Source organism: Macrobrachium nipponense, chromosome 39 (genome assembly GCF_015104395.2).
Source record: "Macrobrachium nipponense isolate FS-2020 chromosome 39, ASM1510439v2, whole genome shotgun sequence".
NCBI classification, from domain to species: Eukaryota; Metazoa; Arthropoda; class Malacostraca; order Decapoda; family Palaemonidae; genus Macrobrachium; species Macrobrachium nipponense.
The window spans coordinates 59,662,812-59,685,407 of NC_061099.1; the positions used below are offsets into that span (position 1 = coordinate 59,662,812).

The 22,596-nt window shown below is 43.0% G+C and overlaps 1 protein-coding gene and 1 pseudogene across 1 annotated transcript in view; both read right to left on the reverse strand.

The window, feature by feature from the left end:
• Window positions 1–22,596, reverse strand: part of LOC135210368 (ATP-dependent zinc metalloprotease YME1L-like) — a 365,863-nt pseudogene that overhangs the window by 208,253 nt on the left and 135,014 nt on the right.
• LOC135209927 (uncharacterized) overlaps window positions 1,476–22,596 on the reverse strand; it is a 142,232-nt gene continuing 121,111 nt past the window's right edge. The window contains exons 5-7 of the mRNA XM_064242662.1: window positions 17,940–18,183; window positions 17,533–17,768; window positions 1,476–1,628 (exon numbers count right to left, since the gene is read on the reverse strand). Of these exons, the coding sequence (XP_064098732.1) occupies window positions 1,491–1,628; window positions 17,533–17,768; window positions 17,940–18,183 (618 nt within the window). The 3' untranslated portion in view covers window positions 1,476–1,490. The remainder of the gene's footprint in view (window positions 1,629–17,532; window positions 17,769–17,939; window positions 18,184–22,596) is intronic.

The window sequence follows — 22,596 nt, forward strand, 5'->3', positions numbered from 1 at the left end:
TTATAGTTGGGTGCTGTAATCTTTACAGGGTAAATCATGGGTTTTTTTATCAAAGTAAATCATTGGTGTTTTTTTTATCATAAATATGTTCATTCACCAATATAGATTATACTATGTACTTTTAGTTTGGTGCAGCAGCCAAATCATGAAAACAGAAAGGAATTGTTAGATAATATACTTTTGTTTGCTGATCTGATGAAGGGGAAATTGAAGATAGGAAAGAATAACTTTGAAACTGTCTTGAATTTAGTTTAAGGTGATAGTTGAAGACATATTTGGTGCTTGAACTGAAGTAGGCAGTTATAAACACTGAAATAGTGGTCTTGGGTGGGTTAATTATTAAAGTAGGTAGTTTAAAGCAATTTTTAGGGGGGGTACCAGGATAACACGGGTATTTACTTATCACGGGGGGTTCTGGGCCCTATCCCCCACGATTATCGAGGCCCTACTGTAATCCTTACATTCTATACACCTCTGTATGACATACATTACACTTCCCTACAGCTAGAACAAAAGGAATGTCTGTCATTTGAGGGTACTCATCCTTTACTGCACTAGTACAGGAACGAAGTTTGCTGACATCTCAACCCGCAACTGTTGGAGGCGAGGCTGATGAAGCAGAGATTGAAGTAAGGATTTGTTGGTGAGGCTCGACCATCTCCCGACGATAACAGAGAAGTTCCAAAAACAATCGAAATACAATCCAAATCGGGGAAAATCGGAAGAGACGATGTGAACGAAAGGCAAGGATATCAAAACCCAATCAAGACCTCAGTAAACACTTTGAGGGTCGGGCTACATAACCAAAAGTTCGCTGGGAGCAGAAACCATGTCTCGGACTCCACCACGCGAACCGAATTAACAATTGAAGGGGGACAAGCCCTCTGGTCAGCTATTTACAGCAGCGTTGCCAACAGTAACTTAGGTAACTAACTCATTTGACTAGATTTTACCTACAGCGTTGGTAACGCCTGCAATTAAAATTACCCACTTAGTGGGTAAATATGTGGGGATATAGTTTGGGCTGGTCAATGACCAGGGCTAATTCAGGTGTTCAGGGAGTGTAATGCAATACAAGGATTTACAACTAAAAACTTAACAAAGATTACTTTCAAAGCACTAGATTCCATGCTAGTAGTTTTCTGAATGTAAAAATTCCAAAGTTCAACAATGCTAAATCTCTTTAGATGATTTTTCTTATTTCCCTTAAACCCTTCCCCAGTCGAGAACAGTTAACAGACAACCATTCAGATCATTGCTCACATATCCATTTTAATTTTTAAAAATTTTCTGTATTCTTGTATGTTTTTCAAATGTTTTAAGAGATGCACTGGCCCAGATAATTATCCTTTTAACTTCATATCATTCCAGGGTTTTGAGCACAATTATGCATGCATACACACAAGGACAGACAACAGTACAGGGTTTTCTCAACTACATAGCTGAAATTGTCCCCAGCAAATTATTTTTACCATTTTACCTACAGCTTATTACTCACAAAACTCCTTACCAGTAAAGCCAGTTGTGCCTCTTGACAATACCTTCCGATCAACATCATCGCCAATTTTCACTTTTCCAAGGTAGTATTCAAATATTTCTTCACGTCCCGCCAAGTCAGGTATAGGGACCTACAATTATATTTTACAATCACATCAGTGTAATAACATTAAAAAATATCTGTAATACATATTCATGGAAAACAAACTAGAATTTATGTAGTCCTAGCACTAACATCATAATTACATCTTTCACCTACGTTCTAGTAAAATAGCATTATTGAATTAAACTGAATTCTTTATTTCAGTTATAAGTCATATACATACACTGATAAGAGATTTTACCAATATACATCTTTAAGACAGAACTTTACAGAGAATATTGCATACCTAGTAACACTTTTATAAAATACAAATCCATATTTATTAGAAACTTCTTCAAAATCTTAATAAATTATACCACATAAACTAATTATGAACTACATATCTAATTTTCACTTTTAAGGCTCACCAAAAATGAGAATACTCTGCTGTAAACATGTTGTTGAGCCTCTCAAAAAGTACCATTAAAACTTGCTTTAGAAGACTATTGTTTGTCTTACTTAGCCAAAGGAACAAAGTAACTGTATTTTTCCTTAAAAGTTCTTGAAATTTAGGAATGCTTAATTTAAAATGTTGAGAATGGCACAGCACCGGTCAACATTCATGAAAGTCTCAATGAATTATTATAATGGACAAGAAGTTTGTCCAGAGGATCCTTTCTACTTTCTAGCATGAGTGGAATGCCATATATGTAGCAAGTTGCAGAATGATTTAAACAGGTGAACTTTACCATTACCACAAATATAAAAAACTCCAGAGCAACAGAATGCCTCTCACACATTGGCCGCGGCATAATAACATGATATGCTTATCATCCTTACGGTCATATTTGACGTGCATACCTAACTATTTGAAAGACTGGATGACTTCCAATTTCTCTTTATCCACATACAACTTGAGATCTCCAGTTAATGAATCTTTTTAATGTAAGTGTCATTACTTTGGTCATTTTAGTGTTAACCATAAGATGCTGCTCTTCAAAATACAGCATACATGTGTCAATTTGTTTTTGAAAGGTTTTTAGTGAAGGACTAGGTAATATGAAGTAATCATCGTATAAAACGTGATTGATTCTGGTCTCACCTATGGTACATCCTCCACCATTTTGCAAATACTTTCTGCTTAAATTATTCATATAAAATCCATATAATAAAGCAGACAGAATGCTACCTTGCCTAATACCACATTTTATTTGAAATAGTGAGGAAAGGGAGTCTCCCCATATTACTCTCACAACTTCTGGGATGCATACCAGTTTTTCATTATTTCTATTATATATAAAGTAGTAGGTACATTTCTGGGCTCAGCTCGTGTCGCTGCGCGAAATATCCTTTAATCTATTATTTCTAGGGTAAATGTACTAACACATACCAGAGAATAAATAAATAAAGAAAAAGGTCAGTACAACTGACTCGCTCACCCTCCAAGAGGGTGTCGGTATGAACACTATGGCGAGTGAGACCACTACCACGAGCCGAATGCCAATAGAATTCTCCCACTACAAAATCCCCACAAGAGGAGAGCCGACCCACAGAGTGGGCAGCAACTACTACTACTCCATCCCATGCTGCCGACTGCTGCGCCTCTGGTGGACATCCTTTTTCGTTAGCGCACACTATACACACGTGCCCTTTTTTACTCTGTGTTTTTTGTGCCCTTTTCTTTGGATTTGTTTATCATGGAGCGTGCAGCCATCGCAGCAGCTAAGTTAAGTACTCAGTGTTTATTGCTATTTGGGTTTTTCCGGCCCTGAGCCCGTATTTGCCGTTTTTTAGGTATAAATACGAAACTCTAGGTCGGAAGCCTGCAGCATGGTTCTGGCCTCGTTGGTGGGTTCGTTCTTGGTCTCCCATACCAGAACATCCCCTTACTTTAGTACGCTCTATTTTAATCGTCCGATTTGTTTAGGGTACAGTCTACACGGTTTGTCATGCATGCATGTCTTTTACCTTATGTAGGCTCCTTCCATCCAGACCCTAGCCACGGCTCTTAGGATCGGCCCCGGCTAGCTTTGAGTGGTAGACTTTCCTTCGGGTTAGTCGTACACTCCTGGATTTTTCTCCTACTATTTTGTTTTTGGTTTTCTTTCTTTCATAATTATTCATTTGAATTATTTTATATTATATGTTTAGGTTAGTTAGGCGTCTGGCTTTGTTTAGCCTAGGTTGTGGCCCAAAGGGCCTATATGCTACCGCTCTTCAGTTCGGTTGCTTCCCGCCATAGCATCTCCTCTGATCAGCTGGTTATGTTTCTAGGCTTTGTTGTCCATTGTTTTGTACTTACCGCCCCGTGGTCACTACGTGATCACGGGGCAGCCAGACGCCTGTCCAGTCACCTTCCCCCCTCCCGCTCTTCTATAGAGTCGGGGGGTCGGGTGGACTCGCCCGTATAGCCCATGCTACGCTCCGCATTTACCCCGGAAGCCTGGGCATCCTTCCCCTCTTCCCACCCCCAGGCGGAGGGAGTAGAGGGACGGGGAAAGACCCAGACTGGACTCGACCTCTCCCGGGTTCTCGGTCCGGCCGGATGGTAAGGTGGGGGGGACTGGCCTTTCCCCCCTCCCCCTCGTCGCTACTCTGTCGCTCCGTTGCTAGCCCGAGTCTGTTATGTCCTCTCGCTCTTTCCCACCTTACTGGGGCTCCTTTACTACCCGGAGACCTGGCATCCAGCGGAAAGGTGCTAGTCCACCAGCAGGGGGGACCGGGGCATACAGTTGGTCCCTTCTACCACTCCGTCTCGCTGAGCACGACACTCCGCCACGCACTGGACTTAGTCCGGTACGTTCGAGTTTTATAGGTTTAAGATCTGTTATGTTAAACTAGTAAGTTTATCTTAAGCTACCTTAAACATCCCCCCCTCCCTTGCCTGTCTCACCGGATCTCTCCGGGGTTATAGCCTATTCAGGCGTTAAGGGAGGGGTTATGCCCAAATTTTTCCGAGCTCCGGCATGCAACGGAGTTCTTCTGTCCTTTAGCCTGTAAGTGATACTCTTTAAGATACTCATGTGTCTTTTCACTTACAGACCACCAACTGTGAGCATCCGGGATGCGCCGCCACACTTCAAGACCATGTGGACATGAAGTTTTGCCGGTCCCATGCTCCATGCGCGACTCCGCACGGACAATCCAGCGTCTGTACCGACGAGGACATTGTTACCATCTGTTATGATCTGGTGAGCCAGCTCTTAGACGGGGTAAGTATTCCAACTCCGTTAACTGGTCCTCATTTTGTTATAGTTCTTAAGTTTTTACATTAAATCTCCCAAACTTAAGATAAAATTCAGGGGGTTTTGTAGCCCCTATAATTTTAAGTTAAGCTTTTAAATTAGTTTTAGTTTTAAGTTTAATCTTAAAATCTAATCAATACCCTCTCTTCCAGGCTCCGGCTGTGAGGGATACCGCACTGGCAACCCTGCGGGCCTGGGTCGGCGGTTTTGGGAAGAACGCCGCCAAGGGTATGCCCTACATTCTTGAAAAGAAGTTGGCGGTACTAATCTTCCCGGAGGCAAGGCTACAGGCTACGTCGACCCAGCAGAGGCGGCCCGACTATCGCTTTCATTCAGCAACAGCTGGCTGCCTCGTTGACGGATCAAGGCCAGGACATCTCCTCGGAAGTCGCGACACTGGATATTAATGTTGAACCTATGGTAGGTGTAGACGACCTGTTGGTCGAGGTAGGTACGTTGGACGCCCAAGGGATGTCCTTGGGTGCAACTGGATCTTCTACCCCTGCAACCTCTCCATCCTTCCAAGGCTTTACAGGTACAGAACTGTATACTTCTCCTGACGCTTCCGTTAGACCCAAGGTCAAAGGTCAAGCAGTGAAAACCTTGACGAAGACGTCGTCGTCGTCTAAAAAGACGGCGTCGGCGTCATCTTCTTCTCGTAAGTCTCCAGCTAGAAATCCCGGAGCAGAGAGATCTAAAGCTTCTGGGTCCGGCTCTAAGTCCTCTAGGAGTAAATCCTCCAGGGAGAGATCTCATACTCCAGCGGAGTCGTCAGTTCCGCTACCTTTGGTTCCGGTTCAGAGCCACCCTTCCACCTCCGCAGCAGCTCCGGCTTTGGACTCCAACGCTGGTCTGTTGCAACAAGTGGGCGATCTGGTTGGTTCTCTGAAAAACAGCATGGAACAAATGATCTCCCGGTTGTCTGATAGGATCACCTCTCAGGACAACATTATAGCCGGACTGAGCCAAGCTCCACTAGTCTCTCCTCCACCTTTCAGCACAGGGGGAGCCCAATATTACCCCGTATGACTCTCTACCTCCGTTCTCAATGAACAACCCTTGGAGAGTAGCGTCATACGCCCCTTCCAAGACGGGCTTATCTCTATCCCGGAATGTGGAACTCGGAGGATTGAAGACTTCGAGTTCTACCCGGAAGACCTTCAGCCCCTCCGTTCATCGGCTACGCCAGGCTCACCGCCTCGGCCATGACTCGGGACGATAAGGTACCGAAAGAGACAGTCCTCTATTCACGAGACCAGGCTCAGAGAGAATGGCTCAGGTGTCTAGAGGACATGGATTGTTCCAATACGAAAATCCAACCTTTTAAGAGTCCTTTTACGATCTTTACGATGGAAGAGAGTACCCCGCTCCCTTTCTTGACAAAGATCGCGACAACCACCATTCCAGCAGCCCAGAAGGGGGATTCCATGCCTCAGCTGAAGGAAGCAGATCCTACGTCTCCTTTACTTCCCTCAGCCGGTGAATTGTGGGAAAGATTTGCCACACCATTCTCAGCTGGCAAACTCAAACCAGACTGTGCTATGGAGCAGTTTGGTGAGAAGCTACCTAGGCTTCCAGATAGCTTATTCAGGCGGAATTCGATGCCAAATCGAGGTTAGCCAGGTCTATTAATTCCATGGCTATGACCGAGGTGGCTACCATTGCCTATGGGTCGGAGCCACTCTTTAACGCTTCTTACCAAATCTCTGACTCAAACGGTGCAGTCGGATATGTTTTGAGTTCGCCACGGCTAGGACGAATTGTAGGAAACATGTCCTACAAGAAGCAACAATTCGGCACGAGCCGAATAAGTTGCTTACATCAAGCACTCTGGGGAGCAGACCTCTTCCCAGAGGCGATGGTGAAGGAGGTTCAGGCAGAGGCTACGAGATTGAACCAAAGCCTTAAAGACCGTTGGGGTCTTACGGCCAAGAGACGACAGGATCAAGCCGGTAAGGGTAGGGCTCAAAGGAAACCCAGACGTTTCCAGCCCTACCAGAAGAAACAGCCACGCTTTTCTCAGCAGGTTCCAGCTGTTCCCTTGGTACAAACAGCCCAACCTTCTACCTCAAAGGCTCAATCGCAGCCGATCTATGTTATCTCCCCTCAGCCTCAACCCTCCACCTCTTACGCTCTCTCTCCAGCCTACAATCAGGTCTTCGAGGGTCAAGCTTCCCAGAAGTATGACCGCTCGGGTAAGGGAGGCAGAGGTAAGCGATCCTTTCGTGGGAGAGGATCGGGAGGGCCCTTAATAGAGGAAAGCATTTCAGGGGGGGGGGGGGAGGCCGAGGGGCTACCAAAACCAATGAGGATTTTCAGGTAGGAGGGAGGCTGTTTCACTTCCGCCACCGGTGGAACTTCAGCAAGTGGGCTCAGAGCATTGTGTCAAAAGGCCTGGGTTGGAGCTGGTTAGCGAACCCACCCCCATCCAGACCTTTCCGCCAACTTCTTCAAGGAATTGACGGAGTATGCGGAGGATCTCCTTCAGAAAGGAGCTATAGCGAGAGTCAAAAGGCAGGTTTCACAAGGTCGCTTGTTCAGCGTGCCAAAGAAAGGCTCACAAAAAAGAAGGGTAATCTTAGACTTGTCCGCTTTAAAACGTTAGCCATTCGCTGCGACAAGTTCAAGATGCTCACGATCTCGGCAGGTGCGGACCTTACTTCCCCGTGGGGCCGTCACCACCTCTATCGATCTTACAGACGCTTACTATCATATCCCTATTGCAAGACACTTCCGTCCGTATCTGGGCTTCAAGATAGGAGACCAGACATTCTCCTTCAAGGTAGTTCCTTTCGGGCTCAACGTAGCACCCAGGGTCGTTCACGAAGCTGGCGGAAGTAGTTAGTTCAACAACTAAGATCGCAAGGGGTTATGGTAGTAGCGTATCTCGACGATTGGTTGATCTGGGCTTCAACAGTCGAGGAATGCAACAGAGCAACACTGAAAGTGATTCAGTTCCTGGAATATCTTAGGCTTCAAGATAAACAGGACCAAGTCAAGACTCACTCCAGAGTCAAACTTTCAGTGGCTGGGCATTCAAGGAATCTATCCTCCCATAACCCCCTCTGTCGATCCATCAGCCAAGAGGAAAGAAATAGCGAAGTCAGTCAAGCAATTCTGAGTCACAAACTGGCGTCAAGAAGAACTCAGGAAAGGATCCTGGGTTTTCACTCCAGTTTGCATCAGTGACAAACATCTTGATGAAAGCCAAACTGAAAGACCTAACCAGAATCTGGCGCTCACGAGCAAATGTCAGGTCCAGGGACAAATTATCCTCAGTCCCTCAGATTCTACGGAATCGACTCCGGCCGTGGGCGAAAGTCAAGAACTTGTCGGTATCAGTGCCCCTTCAGTTTCCTCCACCGGGGATTACCATCCACACAGACGCTTCATTAAGCGGTTGGGGAGGATATTCCCAGTTCAAGAAAGTTCAAGGAACGTGGTCACCTCAGTTCCGTCAGTTCCATATAAACGTACTGGAAGCAATGGCAGTGTTCTTGACTCTAAAAAGGTTACGTCCACCAAAGTACTCCCATATAAAGCTAGTCTTGGACAGCGCAGTGGTAGTACATTGTATAAACAGAGGAGGCTCCAAATCACGTCATCTAAATCATGTCATGGTAGCCATCTTCTCCCTGGCGGACAAGTTCAGTTGGCATCTCTCCTCCACCCATATAGCTGGAGTGAGAAACGTCATAGCAGATGCTCTATCCGATCAGTACCTCTAGAGTCGGAATGGTCACTGGACAACAGTTCGTTCCAATGGATTCTTCAGAGAGTTCCAGGCCTACAAGTGGATCTCTTCGCATCTCAAGCGAACCACAAACTCCCATGTTATGTGGCCCCCAACCTGGACCCTCTGGCCTATGCCACGGACGCCCTGGCTCTAGACTGGAACAACTGGGAGAAGATTTATGTCTTTCCTCCAGTGAATCTTCTCATGAAGGTATTGAACAAACTCAGGACATTCAATGGTCAAGTGGCTCTAGTAGCCCCAGACTGGCCGAAGAGCAATTGGTACCCTCTAATTCTGGAACTGGGTCTTCGTCCTCTTCGGATTCCCAGTCCCAGGCTCTCCCAGTCAGTACAAACGAAGACTGTGTTCGCTTCCTCAGGGATTCTCAAAACCCTAACTTTATGGATTTCATGAAGTTTGCAGCGAAAAGGAATGCGAATATTGACCCTCAAAATATTTCTCTTCTTGGAATCCGATAAAAGAGATTCAACTTTGAGACAGTATGATGCTGCTGTCAAAAAGTTAGCAACCTTCCTGAGAGAATCAGATATTAGGATCATGACAATCAATTCAGCTATATCCTTTTTCAGATTCTTATTTGAAAAAGGCTTTAGCAGCTAGCACGGATTACGACAAACAAGTCAGCCTTGAAAAAGATTTTTCAATTTGGTTTCAACATAGACTTGACAGATTCCTACTTCTCGTCTATTCCCAGGCGTGTGCTAGACTTAGACCTTCTGTAAGGCCTACGTCAGTATCATGGTTCTTAAACGATGTTCTAAAGCTGGCTTCAGAAACTGATAATGACACATGCTCGTTTATAATGCTCTTAAGAAAAAACTCTATTTTTATTAAGCTTGGCCTCAGGAGCTAGAATTTCAGAACTGTCGGCTTTATCCAGAGATCCGGATCATATTCAGTTCCTTCCCACAGGGGAAGTGCTACTTTCTCCGGAACGTAGTTTTATAGCTAAGAATGAAGATCCTTTGATGAGGTGGGAACCATGGAAGGTACTACCCCTTCCACAAGATGTATCTCTTTGCCCAGTTTCGACCTTACGAGCCTTTCTGTCTAGGACCTCCTCATCCTCATCGGGTCCTCTCTTTAAGAGAGAAAAGGTGGTACTTTATCTATTAAGGCATCAGGCAGCAAATCCTGTACTTCATTAAACAAGCAATCCTGACTCTTTTCCAAAGCACATGATCAGGGCAGTAGCCACCTCAATTAACTATTTCCAACATATGAACTTCGATGAGTTGAAAAACAAAAAATATACTGGATGGAAATCGCCGACAGTATTTAAACGTCATTACTTAAAGTCCTTGGAAGCTCTGAAATTTTCAGCAGTAGCAGCGGGTAACATAGTTTCCCCCGACTCTGCCTAATCTTTAGTAGAAGATCCAGTCCTCCTTTCTACCTACCTACCCCCCAACAGTTCGTCTATTCCTGCCTTGTTCATCTAGGTTACCTTGTGTCTTAGCTGCTTATGATGATGTGGTGGGTGTCCCTTATTTTTTTGCTAGGGGCACTCACAATTGATTGTGTATTGATCTCTTGGATGTCATCCCCTTATGTTTATGCTAGGGGATACATCTTATTTGTAATGGTTACGGGTTTTGTATATTAAGTTATATACATTCCTTTATATATTATTATTGTTGACTGTTTTGTTCAACTTATTATGTTAATTGCTCTGGATTTCTGATACATATCCTTACACAGATACCATTTTGGTACATATATGCCATATTACCCTGTATATTTGTAAATTATCTTAAGTTAAGAAATATTATTAGAATTAAGTTTAATTTAAGCAATATTTCTATTTTGTATCATTGTGTATATGTATCCTTATTAACAATTATATTCATTATATTTTCTTTTTTTTTACCTTTTATTTGAGACTCCTCTTTTGTTTTGTGATTTTGTTTACAATCTTGTGCTATTTCTCTGGTACGATTTCGCGCAGCGACACGAGCTGAGCCCAGAAAAGGGATTTTGACGTAAGGAAAAATCTATTTCTGGGCGATTGGCTCGTGTCGCCAGCGAAACTCCGCCCTACACATCCCATCGCCCAAGATTGTCTGCTAACTTCAGGATGGCCACCAGAGGCGCAGCAGTCGGCAGCATGGGATGGAGTAGTAGTAGTTGCTGCCCACTCTGTGGGTCGGCTCTCCTCTTGTGGGGATTTTGTAGTGGGAGAATTCTATTGGCATTCGGCTCGTGGTAGTGGTCTCACTCGCCATAGTGTTCATACCGACACCCTCTTGGAGGGTGAGCGAGTCAGTTGTACTGACCTTTTTCTTTATTTATTTATTCTCTGGTATGTGTTAGTACATTTACCCTAGAAATAATAGATTAAAGGATATTTCGCTGGCGACACGAGCCAATCGCCCAGAAATAGATTTTTCCTTACGTCAAAATCCTTTTCTCTGCCTTAAAATATCAACATTTTTTATGGCAAACACAATCAAATGCTTTTGTGAGGCCCATGGAACAAAGAAAAAACAGTTTTTGACATAGGAAAAACCTATTTTTGGTAGTTGCTGTTGAATCCTCAAAGGAGTTACCCTCCATGGTATGTGTCAGTAACTCATGGGACTAGAACATCTTTACGGCTGCCATAATGATAAACCTATAACATGTGATAAGAGTATAATGGACTCAAATACAAAAGGGCATTTTGTCGTCTTCAGAGAAGCTGCACCCAGTTTCCTACATCAAAACTGCAAAACTGACTATTGCACATGCACATCGGCCATCTTGCTTTATGATTTTGGGCCAGTTAAAAGACAAGAACCATTATCTTGGTCAACGCTGATTATATGTCAGTTTAGTCATATTTCATTTTTATTGTTATTTTCTGCATTATTGAAATAGGGTGGATGTACAATGTATGGTAAGCACATGGTTGATTTTAGGTGCCCATTGACGTATTTGTGTTGTGGCGTCACAGAAGACAAGATGGTGGCAGCATCAGGTGGAATGTAAACAATAACAGAGTGGAGAAAGAGACAAGTGTGAGGGTTGTTTCATTGGTAGGAAAGAGTTCTCTGTCTGATCGGAGTACTTGAGTTTATAAGTCTTCTTGTGGTGTTGTTCAAAGGTGTAAGCTGGAGAATACTGGGACTGGAGAACGTGAACAGGTGGGTAGATTGCACATTTGTGTTCAAAAGGAAAGATTAAGTTGGGAAAATATTCAAACTGGTAGCAGAGCATGGTTGATTAAAGATGGTCAGATCAGATAATGAACAAAGGGAGACTAGATAGAGAAGGGAATGTCTGAGATTTAGCGGGATACAAAAGAGTACAAAGGATAGAGAAGTCAAGTCAAAGATTGGCTATTGTTGTATGGAGATGTAAAATACCCGGCGATAGAGATAAGAATGAACTTAAAAGGGAAAGCCCAAGAAGTAGCAGAAAGAATAGATAGAGATGAACTTAAGGGTACAGAGGGTCCTAAGATAATCTTATCCAAACTAGATGAGGCCTATCTAAAAGATATGCTGACCGCCCACTAGTGAACCTCGACAGTCAAGGCGTGAAGTTGACATGAAACCAGGCCCCCCCCTGCTTGTTCACATAAGTGACCAACGTGGTGTTTTACGACATGAGAACAACAGAATGTCCCTCAACTTTCTCCCGAACCTTCACACCCAAAGGGGCTGCTGCTTGTCCTCCAAACTCCAGAGGTAATGAGGCTGCCTAAATGAGCACCCCAACCTACGAGGGAGGCATCTGAAAACAGAGGGAAGTCCGAGGGAAGAGAACACAGAGGAACACCCTTCAAGAGATTCCAGTTATCCAACCACCAACGAAGGTTTTCTCTCACTTCTAGAGACAGAAGAACCCTTGTTAGGGGAGAGTCCCCACCTGGAGACCAGGAATTCCCTCGGTCTCCATTGCAGAGACCGAAGAAGTCGCCCATGAAGGACCAGCTTCTCCAGAGAAGACAAAATTCCCAGAAGAACCTACCACTGATGAGCTGACTGATCCGGTTGCGACAGGAAGTCACATACCACCACTTGCAACTTCTCCAACCTCTTGATCGAATGGGGAAAACCTTGAAAAACTTGCCATATCGATGACCATGCCCAGATAGAGGATCTTTGACTGGGTACGAGGTTTGACTTCTCTTGGTCTCCCCAATGCCCAGTTTCCAGAGCAGAAACAGAAGCAGACGACCTATGTCCTGCAGCAGCTTCTCTCTCGGAATCTTGCCAAGACCACCAATTGTCAAGGTACCTCAGCAAATGGATCCCCTGAGCATAGGGCCCACTTGGAGATTGAGAGAGAAAGACCCTTGTGAACACGGAGGGGCTGTGGTAGCCAAAGCACAGGACTTTGAACTCGAAGACCTTGTCTCCGAGAGAGAAGCGAAGGAACTTTCTAGACGACGGATGAATAGGGATCTGGAAATATGCATTCTTCAAATCTATCAACAGCATGAAGTCGCTTTCACTCACAGCTGCCAACACTGATCGCGGGGTCTCCATCTTGAACCTCGTTTTCTTGAAATGATTCAAGGTGGATAAGTCGATCACAGGTCTCCAACCTCCTGATGCCTTGGGCACCAAGAAGATGTGACTGTAAAACCCCAGAGACAGACGAACCACTTCCTCTAACGCATCCTCCCGGATAGCCAAATGAGGGATACACCCTCCTGAGCAGAGGCTTGTCTGAGAGCTGGGGGGTGGGGGGGAGGAGAAGATGAACAGCAGTAGATACCACCATGAAGGACATCTACTACCCATTCTCTGCCCCATAACACTGCCACTTGGCCCACTGGCTGCCAGGAACACCCCCACCTGTGGCACAGGAGAGGGAGAGGCACCTAACTTACCGACAACTCCCTTTATCTCTGCCCCTGGGGCCCCTTCTCGACTTAAAAGAGCAGGAGCGAAAGGGACGTTGGTCCCCTGACCTAGACTGGGACGAACGGGAAGGCCCTGCCGAAACTGAACTCCTTGAAGGCCTACCAGATGACAATCTTCGTGAATGCTGCTGGGCAGGGGGGAGGAGGAGGAACTGGATGTCTCTGAGGATGAGACTGATTTTGACAGAGCCTGGTGCACTAAACTTCCTTTGTGTCAGCCCAGTGTCAGTCTATCGCATCCTCCAGCTCAGTCCGAGGGAACAGAAACAGAGATTCCAAAGGGTCCCCATTCCTCAACGCCAACGAGGACTCAGGGTCAACCGATCTTTTTATTCTGGACAAAGCCACGTCTCTTGTGATCCAGGGAGAGGATTAGCCCATAAACTGACGCTGAGGTGGCGAGATACGAGAATGCCTTGCCCCAAGACTGCAACAAACTGCCAAGACCCCTCTGGGACCTGTCAAATGCTATCTTGGCAATGACCACTGACCAGAAGTCCAAAGCTGAGGCATCCTGCAGAGACAAAGACAGAGCTACCAACCCACCCTGCTCCAAAGTCAACCCTGCCTTTAGACGAATGACATCCAGGTTAAGATGACGTGACATCAAGTAGGCAGAGTTTGTAGCATAGTACTTCCTATGCCTCGTGAGTGGCGGAGGAAGCAACCTGGAAGAACCTCTTGAGCGAAGAGACCCATCTGAAACAGAGGCTTTTACCATTATGCAAGACCGACTGGACATGCCCCAATAAGGGAAGTTGAAATGATGATTTGGGATCTTGCGTAGCTCCCAGCAAGACTTCCAAACAGGAAAGAGCGAAAGATGACTGAGCCTGAGTCCTACTCTCTAAATTGTTGAACCCACGAATGAGATCAATAACTTCGGTAAAGGAAGACAAAAACTCTTGCGTGTCTCCCTCCTCCTGCTCTGACAATGGAGACCAACAATGAGAAGATGTGAAGGCTTATCCAAAGCACCTTCTTTGTGTAAACCAACAGAAGAGCCAGCAGCAAACAGCCCAAAATGTCAACCAACCTGTTTGGGCTGGATCCAAGTGCCAACTCCTGCGACAAAAACCAACCACAACACTAAGAACATCACTATGCACACTCCCAATAGATTACTTGCGTACGTGGCCACGTACGTGCATGTGCAGGGGGGGATGCATGTACATGCAAAGGAGAAGCATCTCGAACACTCAAAACAAAACGAGAATCCCTCGGAGTTGAACCTCGGGAAGCACCAAGGGGAGGGCCGACAGACACTCCTGCTGCACTATTTCCACACCCACAACCTTCAAACTCTTGACAGGCGCCTTGAGATACTTACAGCAATGAATAGGCCCTGGTGTTGGATAGGTGGAAGAATTTGCAACATGTGCATGAATGTGCGAGGTTGCAACACACTCGCGACTCGATGCAGAGGACGAAGCAGCCATTGCAGATCGCACAGGGGATGAAACACTAACACTCGCAGGAACATGGGCATGCCACTCCTCCCTCGCAGACGAAGAAAAGGCAAAGTCCTTAACCTTCCAATGCTTGAAACGCCGACGCGGTGGAGATGGGGGAGAAGGAAAGGAAGACAGCACTGACTCCTAACACAATCTCTTTGAGGAGGCAGGGGCAAACGCAACACTTTGCTTCTAGCTTCTAGTTCTCCCAGCCGACATGGCAGCAAACCTATCTTCCAAACAGGGTCTCCCTGACATAAAGCCTCAGATGGATCAGCAAGAGAAGGGGCCGACGACATGGAAGGGAGATGCAGCGAACTGGATGGCAGCGATGACGTTACGGGAGCAAACGATGACGACACAGATGTGCAAGGCAGCGCAGTGGAGGAAACTGGGAGTGCCATCATTGATGGAAGTGACGTCACTAGCAGCGATGACGTCACGGCTTCCCCTCGACCCGAGGAGGAAACAGATGCCACTGGCAGAGGGATACAAAATGGCTGACCCCGTGACGTCACCAGCCGCGCCGACACCACAGCTTCCTTTGACTTCGGCTACCAACAAAGACAAGGCCAGGAGGTGGAGGGAGAGCTTCGGTAGCCTGAAGAGGGGGGAGGAAAGTATCCAAGAAGTGTGTAAGCAAACCCTCCAAGGAGGGTAGACCCCGTAGCCCAAGCGACCCCCAGAGCACCGCCATTTTTACACCTCCGACTCATAAAACGAAAGAAACTGATGAAAAGCCTCCTCCCTCTCGGAAAGTAAATTAATTCCAAGGAAGAGGGTGACATTACATATTAAATCAGTCTGAGGGCTCCTGATACTTCCAACAACAAATCGAAGCAAAGGAAGGAGACAAATACTACACTAGCATGGGGTGTGACTGCGGCGGGAGACGAAGCTTTGGGAAGAGGAAATGAAAATCTCTCCTATGAAGGAAAGGTAGAAACTCGACGATGCTCCCACTTACTATAAATTAACTTCCACTGCTCTCTAGGCCATGCACGACATTTAATGCAGGGATTCGTTATGGTACAAACGTTAGAACCACACCTACTGCAAGTCTTGTGTGGATCTGTCGCTGAAGAAGCCAAATAACGAGAACACGGAAAACCTTGAGTACCCGGCTACACACATTGTCAAGGCCGAGAAGGAGCAGAAGAAGCCATAATACAAGCGCACACACACACACACAAACACAGAATCACAAGCGAAAACAGGCAATGAAACCGGGTAAACAAAGGCCGAGAGAGGGCAACCATGGCTCTTGCCCAGGCAGTTAAGTAAAAGACTGAACGTTGTAGCGTGGGTGCATGGTCCTTGACCATTTTTCACCCAATATACACACGTGTTGCCAGATCTCACAAGATTCCTTGCTTTTCATCTGCGATTTAACAGGAATTCCCAGCTAGGTGCTAGAAAATTATCCTATTGTTAAGACAAAGTTTGTTTTCGTGTATGAACAACATATGATTCTTGGGTTGGTTTCTGGATTTTTGGTTAAGCTCAGATGCAACATTTACTCAAAATTTTCAATTGAAATCTGATTATTTCGAGTTCTAATAAGATCGAGGTCCGGGTCTCTACTGTATATATAAAATTTGCCTCTCTTGGAAAATATGCTGCGGGCACCCATGAATATGGGAAACCAGTAGTTGATATATTAACTAAAGCAGGAGTTTCAGGGGAAAATATTAAAAATCATGTACAGGGTAGAGTTGGAGAATAATGGAAATTAGAGGGGACTAGGTTAGGAAGCAGTTGGAGGGGAGGGAGAAAGAGATAAGTGTGATTATATATCAGTTTAGTCAGAGTTTTCATTTTTATTGTTATTGTTATTTTCTACATTGTCGAAATAGGGTGGATATACAATGTATGGGAAGCATATGGTTATTTTAGGTGTCTATTGATGTATTTAAGTTGTATTGTGATGTCATAGAAGACAAGATGGCGGCGGTGTCCGGTGGAATGTAAACAATAACAGAGTGGAGAAAGAAACAAGTGCAAGGGTTGTTTGATTGGTAGAAGAGAACTCTCAGTCTAATAGGAGTTTTTGGGTTGTAAGTCTTGTTGTGGTGTTGTTCAAAGGTGTAAGCTGGAGAATACTGGGACTAGAGAACGTGGACAGGCGGGTAGATTGCACATTTGTGTTCAAAAGAAAAGATTAGGCTAGGAAAATATTCAAAAATGCAGAATCATATTATAAAGTCCCTTTACAATATATATATGTATATTTTTCTTTACAGATCTACAGTTTCATATAAGTAACTATGTTAGCCATTTCCTATGGAATGCCTTCAAAAGAGACCAATGCAATCTAGTAAATTTAGAATAAAAACTAGAACAATTTATGATGGAAGCACAACAAATTCTGACTATCAGTATACATACTGTTTATTATATTTAAGCGTTAACTCCATTGATTATGTACCAGTGTTCCAACAAGGTACAGCTTTGCAAACTGCCAAATTGAGGGATAACTACAATCTTTGGTACTTTTCACAATGGAAAATATTCAGTAGAATCTAGCATTTCTAAGGTTCCTCAAATAGAAATGATCCAGAAACATCCCTGGCAATATGTAACTGAACACTTAGAGATTTAATATTGAATTTTTTTAATAAATAACCTATATGCATACATACCTGGACCTCTACATCAAACCTTCCTGGACGGAGAAGAGCCTTATCTAGATCATCCCTTCTGTTTGTGGCTCCTAGAACTATAACACCCTCATTTTTGTGAAACCCATCCATTTCAGCTAAAAGCTGATTGATTGTCTGATTGGCATAAGGATGGAGTACCGAGTTAGATCGTTTGGCACCAACTGAGTCAATTTCATCAATGAATATCACACATGGGGCTCGCATTTTTGCTGCACCTAAAATTGAAAATTGAAGACTATTAAAACAAATTTACAATACAAAAAAAGTTTCCCAGTACAAGAGTATTTCCCATCTTTAAAATTAAATACTTGAAGCCATAGGAAAAGATATTTCATGACTAAACTTCAATTATTAATTTTAGTCCATAAAATACACATAACACTTACGAAACAGATCTCGAACCCTTCGTGCACCCTGACCAACAAGAATCTCATCAAACTCTGGCCCAGCTGCATGAAAGAAAGGCACACCAGCTTCTCCTGCAACAGCACGGGCAAGTAGTGTCTTGCCAGTTCCTGGAGGACCAACCAACAGAACACCTTTGGGAAGCTCTGCTCCAAGGGATGTGAACTTCTCAGGATTTCTTAAAAACTCTACTATTTCTTGCAGTTCTTGCTTGGCCTCTTCAACCTAACCAGTGGAATAAGTATTTAATGCTACTCTGTACTTAACACATGTCACAACTCTTAATGTAATAGCCTATATTTTAAGGCTAATACTGCTAAAAGTGTAAGAATTAGATTCACAGAACTCCATATAGGTACCATTAAAAAACAGGAGCTAATCACTCCTGAAAGTCTAAGAACTAAATTCACAAAACTTTTCCACATAGGTGCCATTTAGAGCAATTCATTACAAGCAATAAGCACTCATACAGTTTGGTACTAGTACTAAAATTATGCAATATTACTTCAACATTAAACAAAAGATAAAAACTTGACAGTTTGTTAAAGATCACTCATCTGTAAGAAATATTCTTCATGGATGACAAATACACAATATCATAAGCCAAATTATCATAGCATATTCATAGAAAAAGTAATTAAATTCAGTAATATTTACAATAAGTGTTGAAATATTTCTACAATTCAGTGTAACCAACCAAGTTACAGTTATTAAAATAAAACAAAATGAAGCGTACATGAATTACTTCCCAACATTTGACAGGACCTCAAGTTAATTCAAATACAGTATAAAAGACTTTCAAGTGAAAGGACAAAAAAGAAGGCATCATACTTTAAAACTAATCACTACCTTGGGAAAATTCACTAAATAAAATATAAATTTTCATTATAAAATTTTTTATTTAGATACTCACCTACTGTTAAAGACAGCTCATATCTCCGCTGCCCAGATGACTGTCTAGTACACCTCTTCTTCACCAGATGTGTTTTGAATGTTTTAGCTCTTGTCATAATTCTCCTTGACAGCCCACTAATTTGTGGGGAGGCTGAGTGGGGTGTACTTTAACAGTAAGCAAGCACCCAAATAATAAATTTTATTATGAAAATTTATATTATTTTGGGATGAATCTGACCTACAGTTAAAGATAGCTGATTCCCACATTGAGAAGAGGATGGTGGGTAGTGTAGCTAGATAATATCGACTCAGCCAATCGACGTAAAGGTTTCTGCATGAAACCCAAATTATTCTTACCTGATCTGGAATCCTTTCTGGATCTTACTGCCACCAGATGTTGGACTCCCTTCAAGTAGCAAGGCTCTCACACCGAGAAACTAGCATTCTTTGACAAAGATGTTCTAGGTTTCTAAAACCACATAACAAAAGGTCAACTTTACTTCTTCCAGGCTTAACCTTTTGACAAAGACATTCTAGGTTTGCTATAACCACAAAACATAAGGTTAACTTTGCCTCCTACAAGCTTAACCTTTGACAATAACAATCTAAGTTTTCTAAAAACACATAACAAAAGGTTAACTTTGCCTATTCCAGGCTTAACCTTTGACAAGAAAGTTCTAGATTTTCTAAAATCACACCATAAAAGGATAACTCTGCTTCTTCCAGGCTTATTGCAGTTCTAGAAAAACTTTGCCCTAACGTCATTCTCAGGTCTAAGCAAAAGATAAAATAGCATTCCCATTTACAACAACCTTACGGAGAGTGCTTGCAATAAATTAACTTTTTCAACTACCAACAGTGCTAACTAAAAGAGAATTTCATAGTAAATACTTCAATGGAACTCATTCCACAGGCTAAAAAGATCTGCAGATGAAATGTAGGGCTGCTTCTAAATCCCAGAGAGATTGACACTGAGTTCAAGGGGCTTCAATCTTGACTGATCTCAAAACCTTAAGGTACTGATCAACAGCCAGACCTAAGTGCACATGATGCACCACTGAGGAAAGTAAGGAATGATAACCTTGAAAGAAGACAGTGAAAAACTCTTACTATACCTAAGAAAGCAGAGATACTTGTTGTCTACAGGGGTACAGGCACTGGAAATTCCTCTAGGATGGCACCCTGAGCAATACACAAACCACTGCATCTGATACAAGGCCACAGTTGTTTTCCACCCTAGGATAGAATCCATGATACACAAGTACCTTGAAAATCCCCTTATTGGGATGAGATGGTTGAGCATATCCAAGTGGTTAAGTGAGAGATCTGAAAGTTAATAGAAAAGAATGGGATTTGGTAGTTGGAGTCAATTTCTCCTGATGGAAGAATAGTAGTACAAGGGACATCTACCGGGAGAGCTAGTAAGTCCAAAATATTAGTTGCTCTGAGGCTACTACTAGGGCTCTACAGGAGTTACTGAGCAATTCTTGTACTAATTGAAATTTTTCCAATACTTTCCTTAATACCTGTCCACATTAGGAAACACTGTTTGCAAACAGTTTGCGAACAGCTTAGAAACTGTTTGCAAGTAATGTTTCCTGTCCAGACCTCAGTTGTCGTCAGGATGCGTGTTGGTGCAGTAGCCTGTATTTTATGAGGCAGTTTTACTGCACTTGAGGAGGGATAAGAGAAAGAAAAAAAGATGGTTGAGGAAGTTTTTAGAAAAAGGAGTGTCACACACATGTATGAACATACATATTTGTACATATGTACCCATGTAGTATAGGTGCATGTATATATATAAATGTATACTAGATATGCACACCTACATATGTACATGTATATATATAATACACACACACACACACTATATATATATATATATATATATATATATATATATATATATATAGTTATATATATATATATATATATATAGATATATATATATATCATATATATATATATATATATATATATATATATATATATATCTATATATATTATATATATATATATATATACATATATATACATATATATTATATATATATAATCATATATATATATATATATCATATATATATATATATATGCGTTATATGCGTATATACATACATATACACACAGAAACACAAAATGTTTTCCATTTTAGATGGGAAACAAATATATAGTAAAATGTGTTTGCAAACAGTTTGTACACTTTGTTTCTGAACTGTGCAAATGGTTTCCAAACAGTTTGCAAGCTTTGTTTCCAAACAATGTTTCCTAGTGTGGACTAGCCTTTAGACTTATAAAGGAGAAAAGCATATGAGTCTGAATCAGGCCAACTTGAAGAAACACATCCACTGCTCAAGCCTGAGGAACCTCAAAGGTGTAGTAGTAGACTGGTCATTCCTGTTCATTCACATGCCACTAAGTCTACGTTTGAGCACTCCTCTAATTCCACAGCGGCTGCAGGACTTGAGAATGTGATGACCAATCTGTAGGTAGTTTTGTCCTACCTGAATCCTCAATCGCCAAAAATATTGTCCTTCAGCAGAATGAAATATCAAACTAATATCATACAGTATTTTACATTTCACTCAAAGAAGCAATCTTTCCACTCTGACAAGTTTCTGATTAGGGATAAACCTTCTAGGAATCTTCAATGGTCTTTCCACCACCCTGACATCTCATAAGGTTTTATATACAGGCAGTCCCCAGTTATCAGTGGGGGTTCCATACTTGGTTGGGTGCTGATAGGTGAAAAGCGCCAATAACCGAAACTTGTACATTTATGGCGGTTATGGCTCAAAGTTTTGGTTAATGGTGTTAACAACCAGTTAATGGAGCCTCTGTAACAATAACTGAAACTCTGTGTGCTATCATAAATCGCCAATTTTATGGCGCTAGAGAAGCGTCATATAACCAGATCGCCATTAACCGAGTCCCCTGTTAACTACACAGTGGTCCCCCTGTATTTGTGAGGGATGCATACCAGACCCCCCAATGAATAGTTAGAATCCACGAATAGTTTGGAACCCCCAACCCAATAAAAAATTCTGAAAACAGCCTATTTCGTTAGTTAAAACTCAAGAAAAACCCACTAAAAATTTTTATACTTGGTTTTTTTAATAGTTTTTTCATAAAAAGTACATTTCATGATGAAATTCATAAAAAAACTGGAATTTCTGGATATTGCTCATAGAAGAATGCCGCAAATAGGCGAGCTTTCGCGAATAATGCGGGGAAACGTTCCCGAGAGAAATCTGCGAATGTGTAGTCCAGGAATCCGGAGAACACGAATACAGGGGGTCCACTGTATAGTATATAAGGCAGTCTCCGGTTAACAGTGGACTTGGTTGATGGGGCTTGTCTTTCGGTTGTTGGCACCATAAACGACATTAATCGGCCCCCCCCGGATAACCAGGGACTGCCTGTACTTACTGAGTAGTTAGATAGCTGTAGTTTACACTCATACAGCAGCTAAAATTCAACATTTTGCCAGTAGCGCTTCAATATACGTAGTTTGTGTAAGCAGCAGCCCGTCTCCACTAACAGAATACTGGAACAACTTACCAGACACTCCTCATTCGTTTTATGCCTAATGTTCATCAGAGTGGAGGAGGTTGGGCTCTGATTCTGCACCTACTTGACAGGTATACAGTCAACCCCTACTATTCGTGGAGTCATGTATTCGTGGATTTCTCTATGAACCTTCTATACCCATCGTTCACGGGAAATTCACATATTTGCGGTATT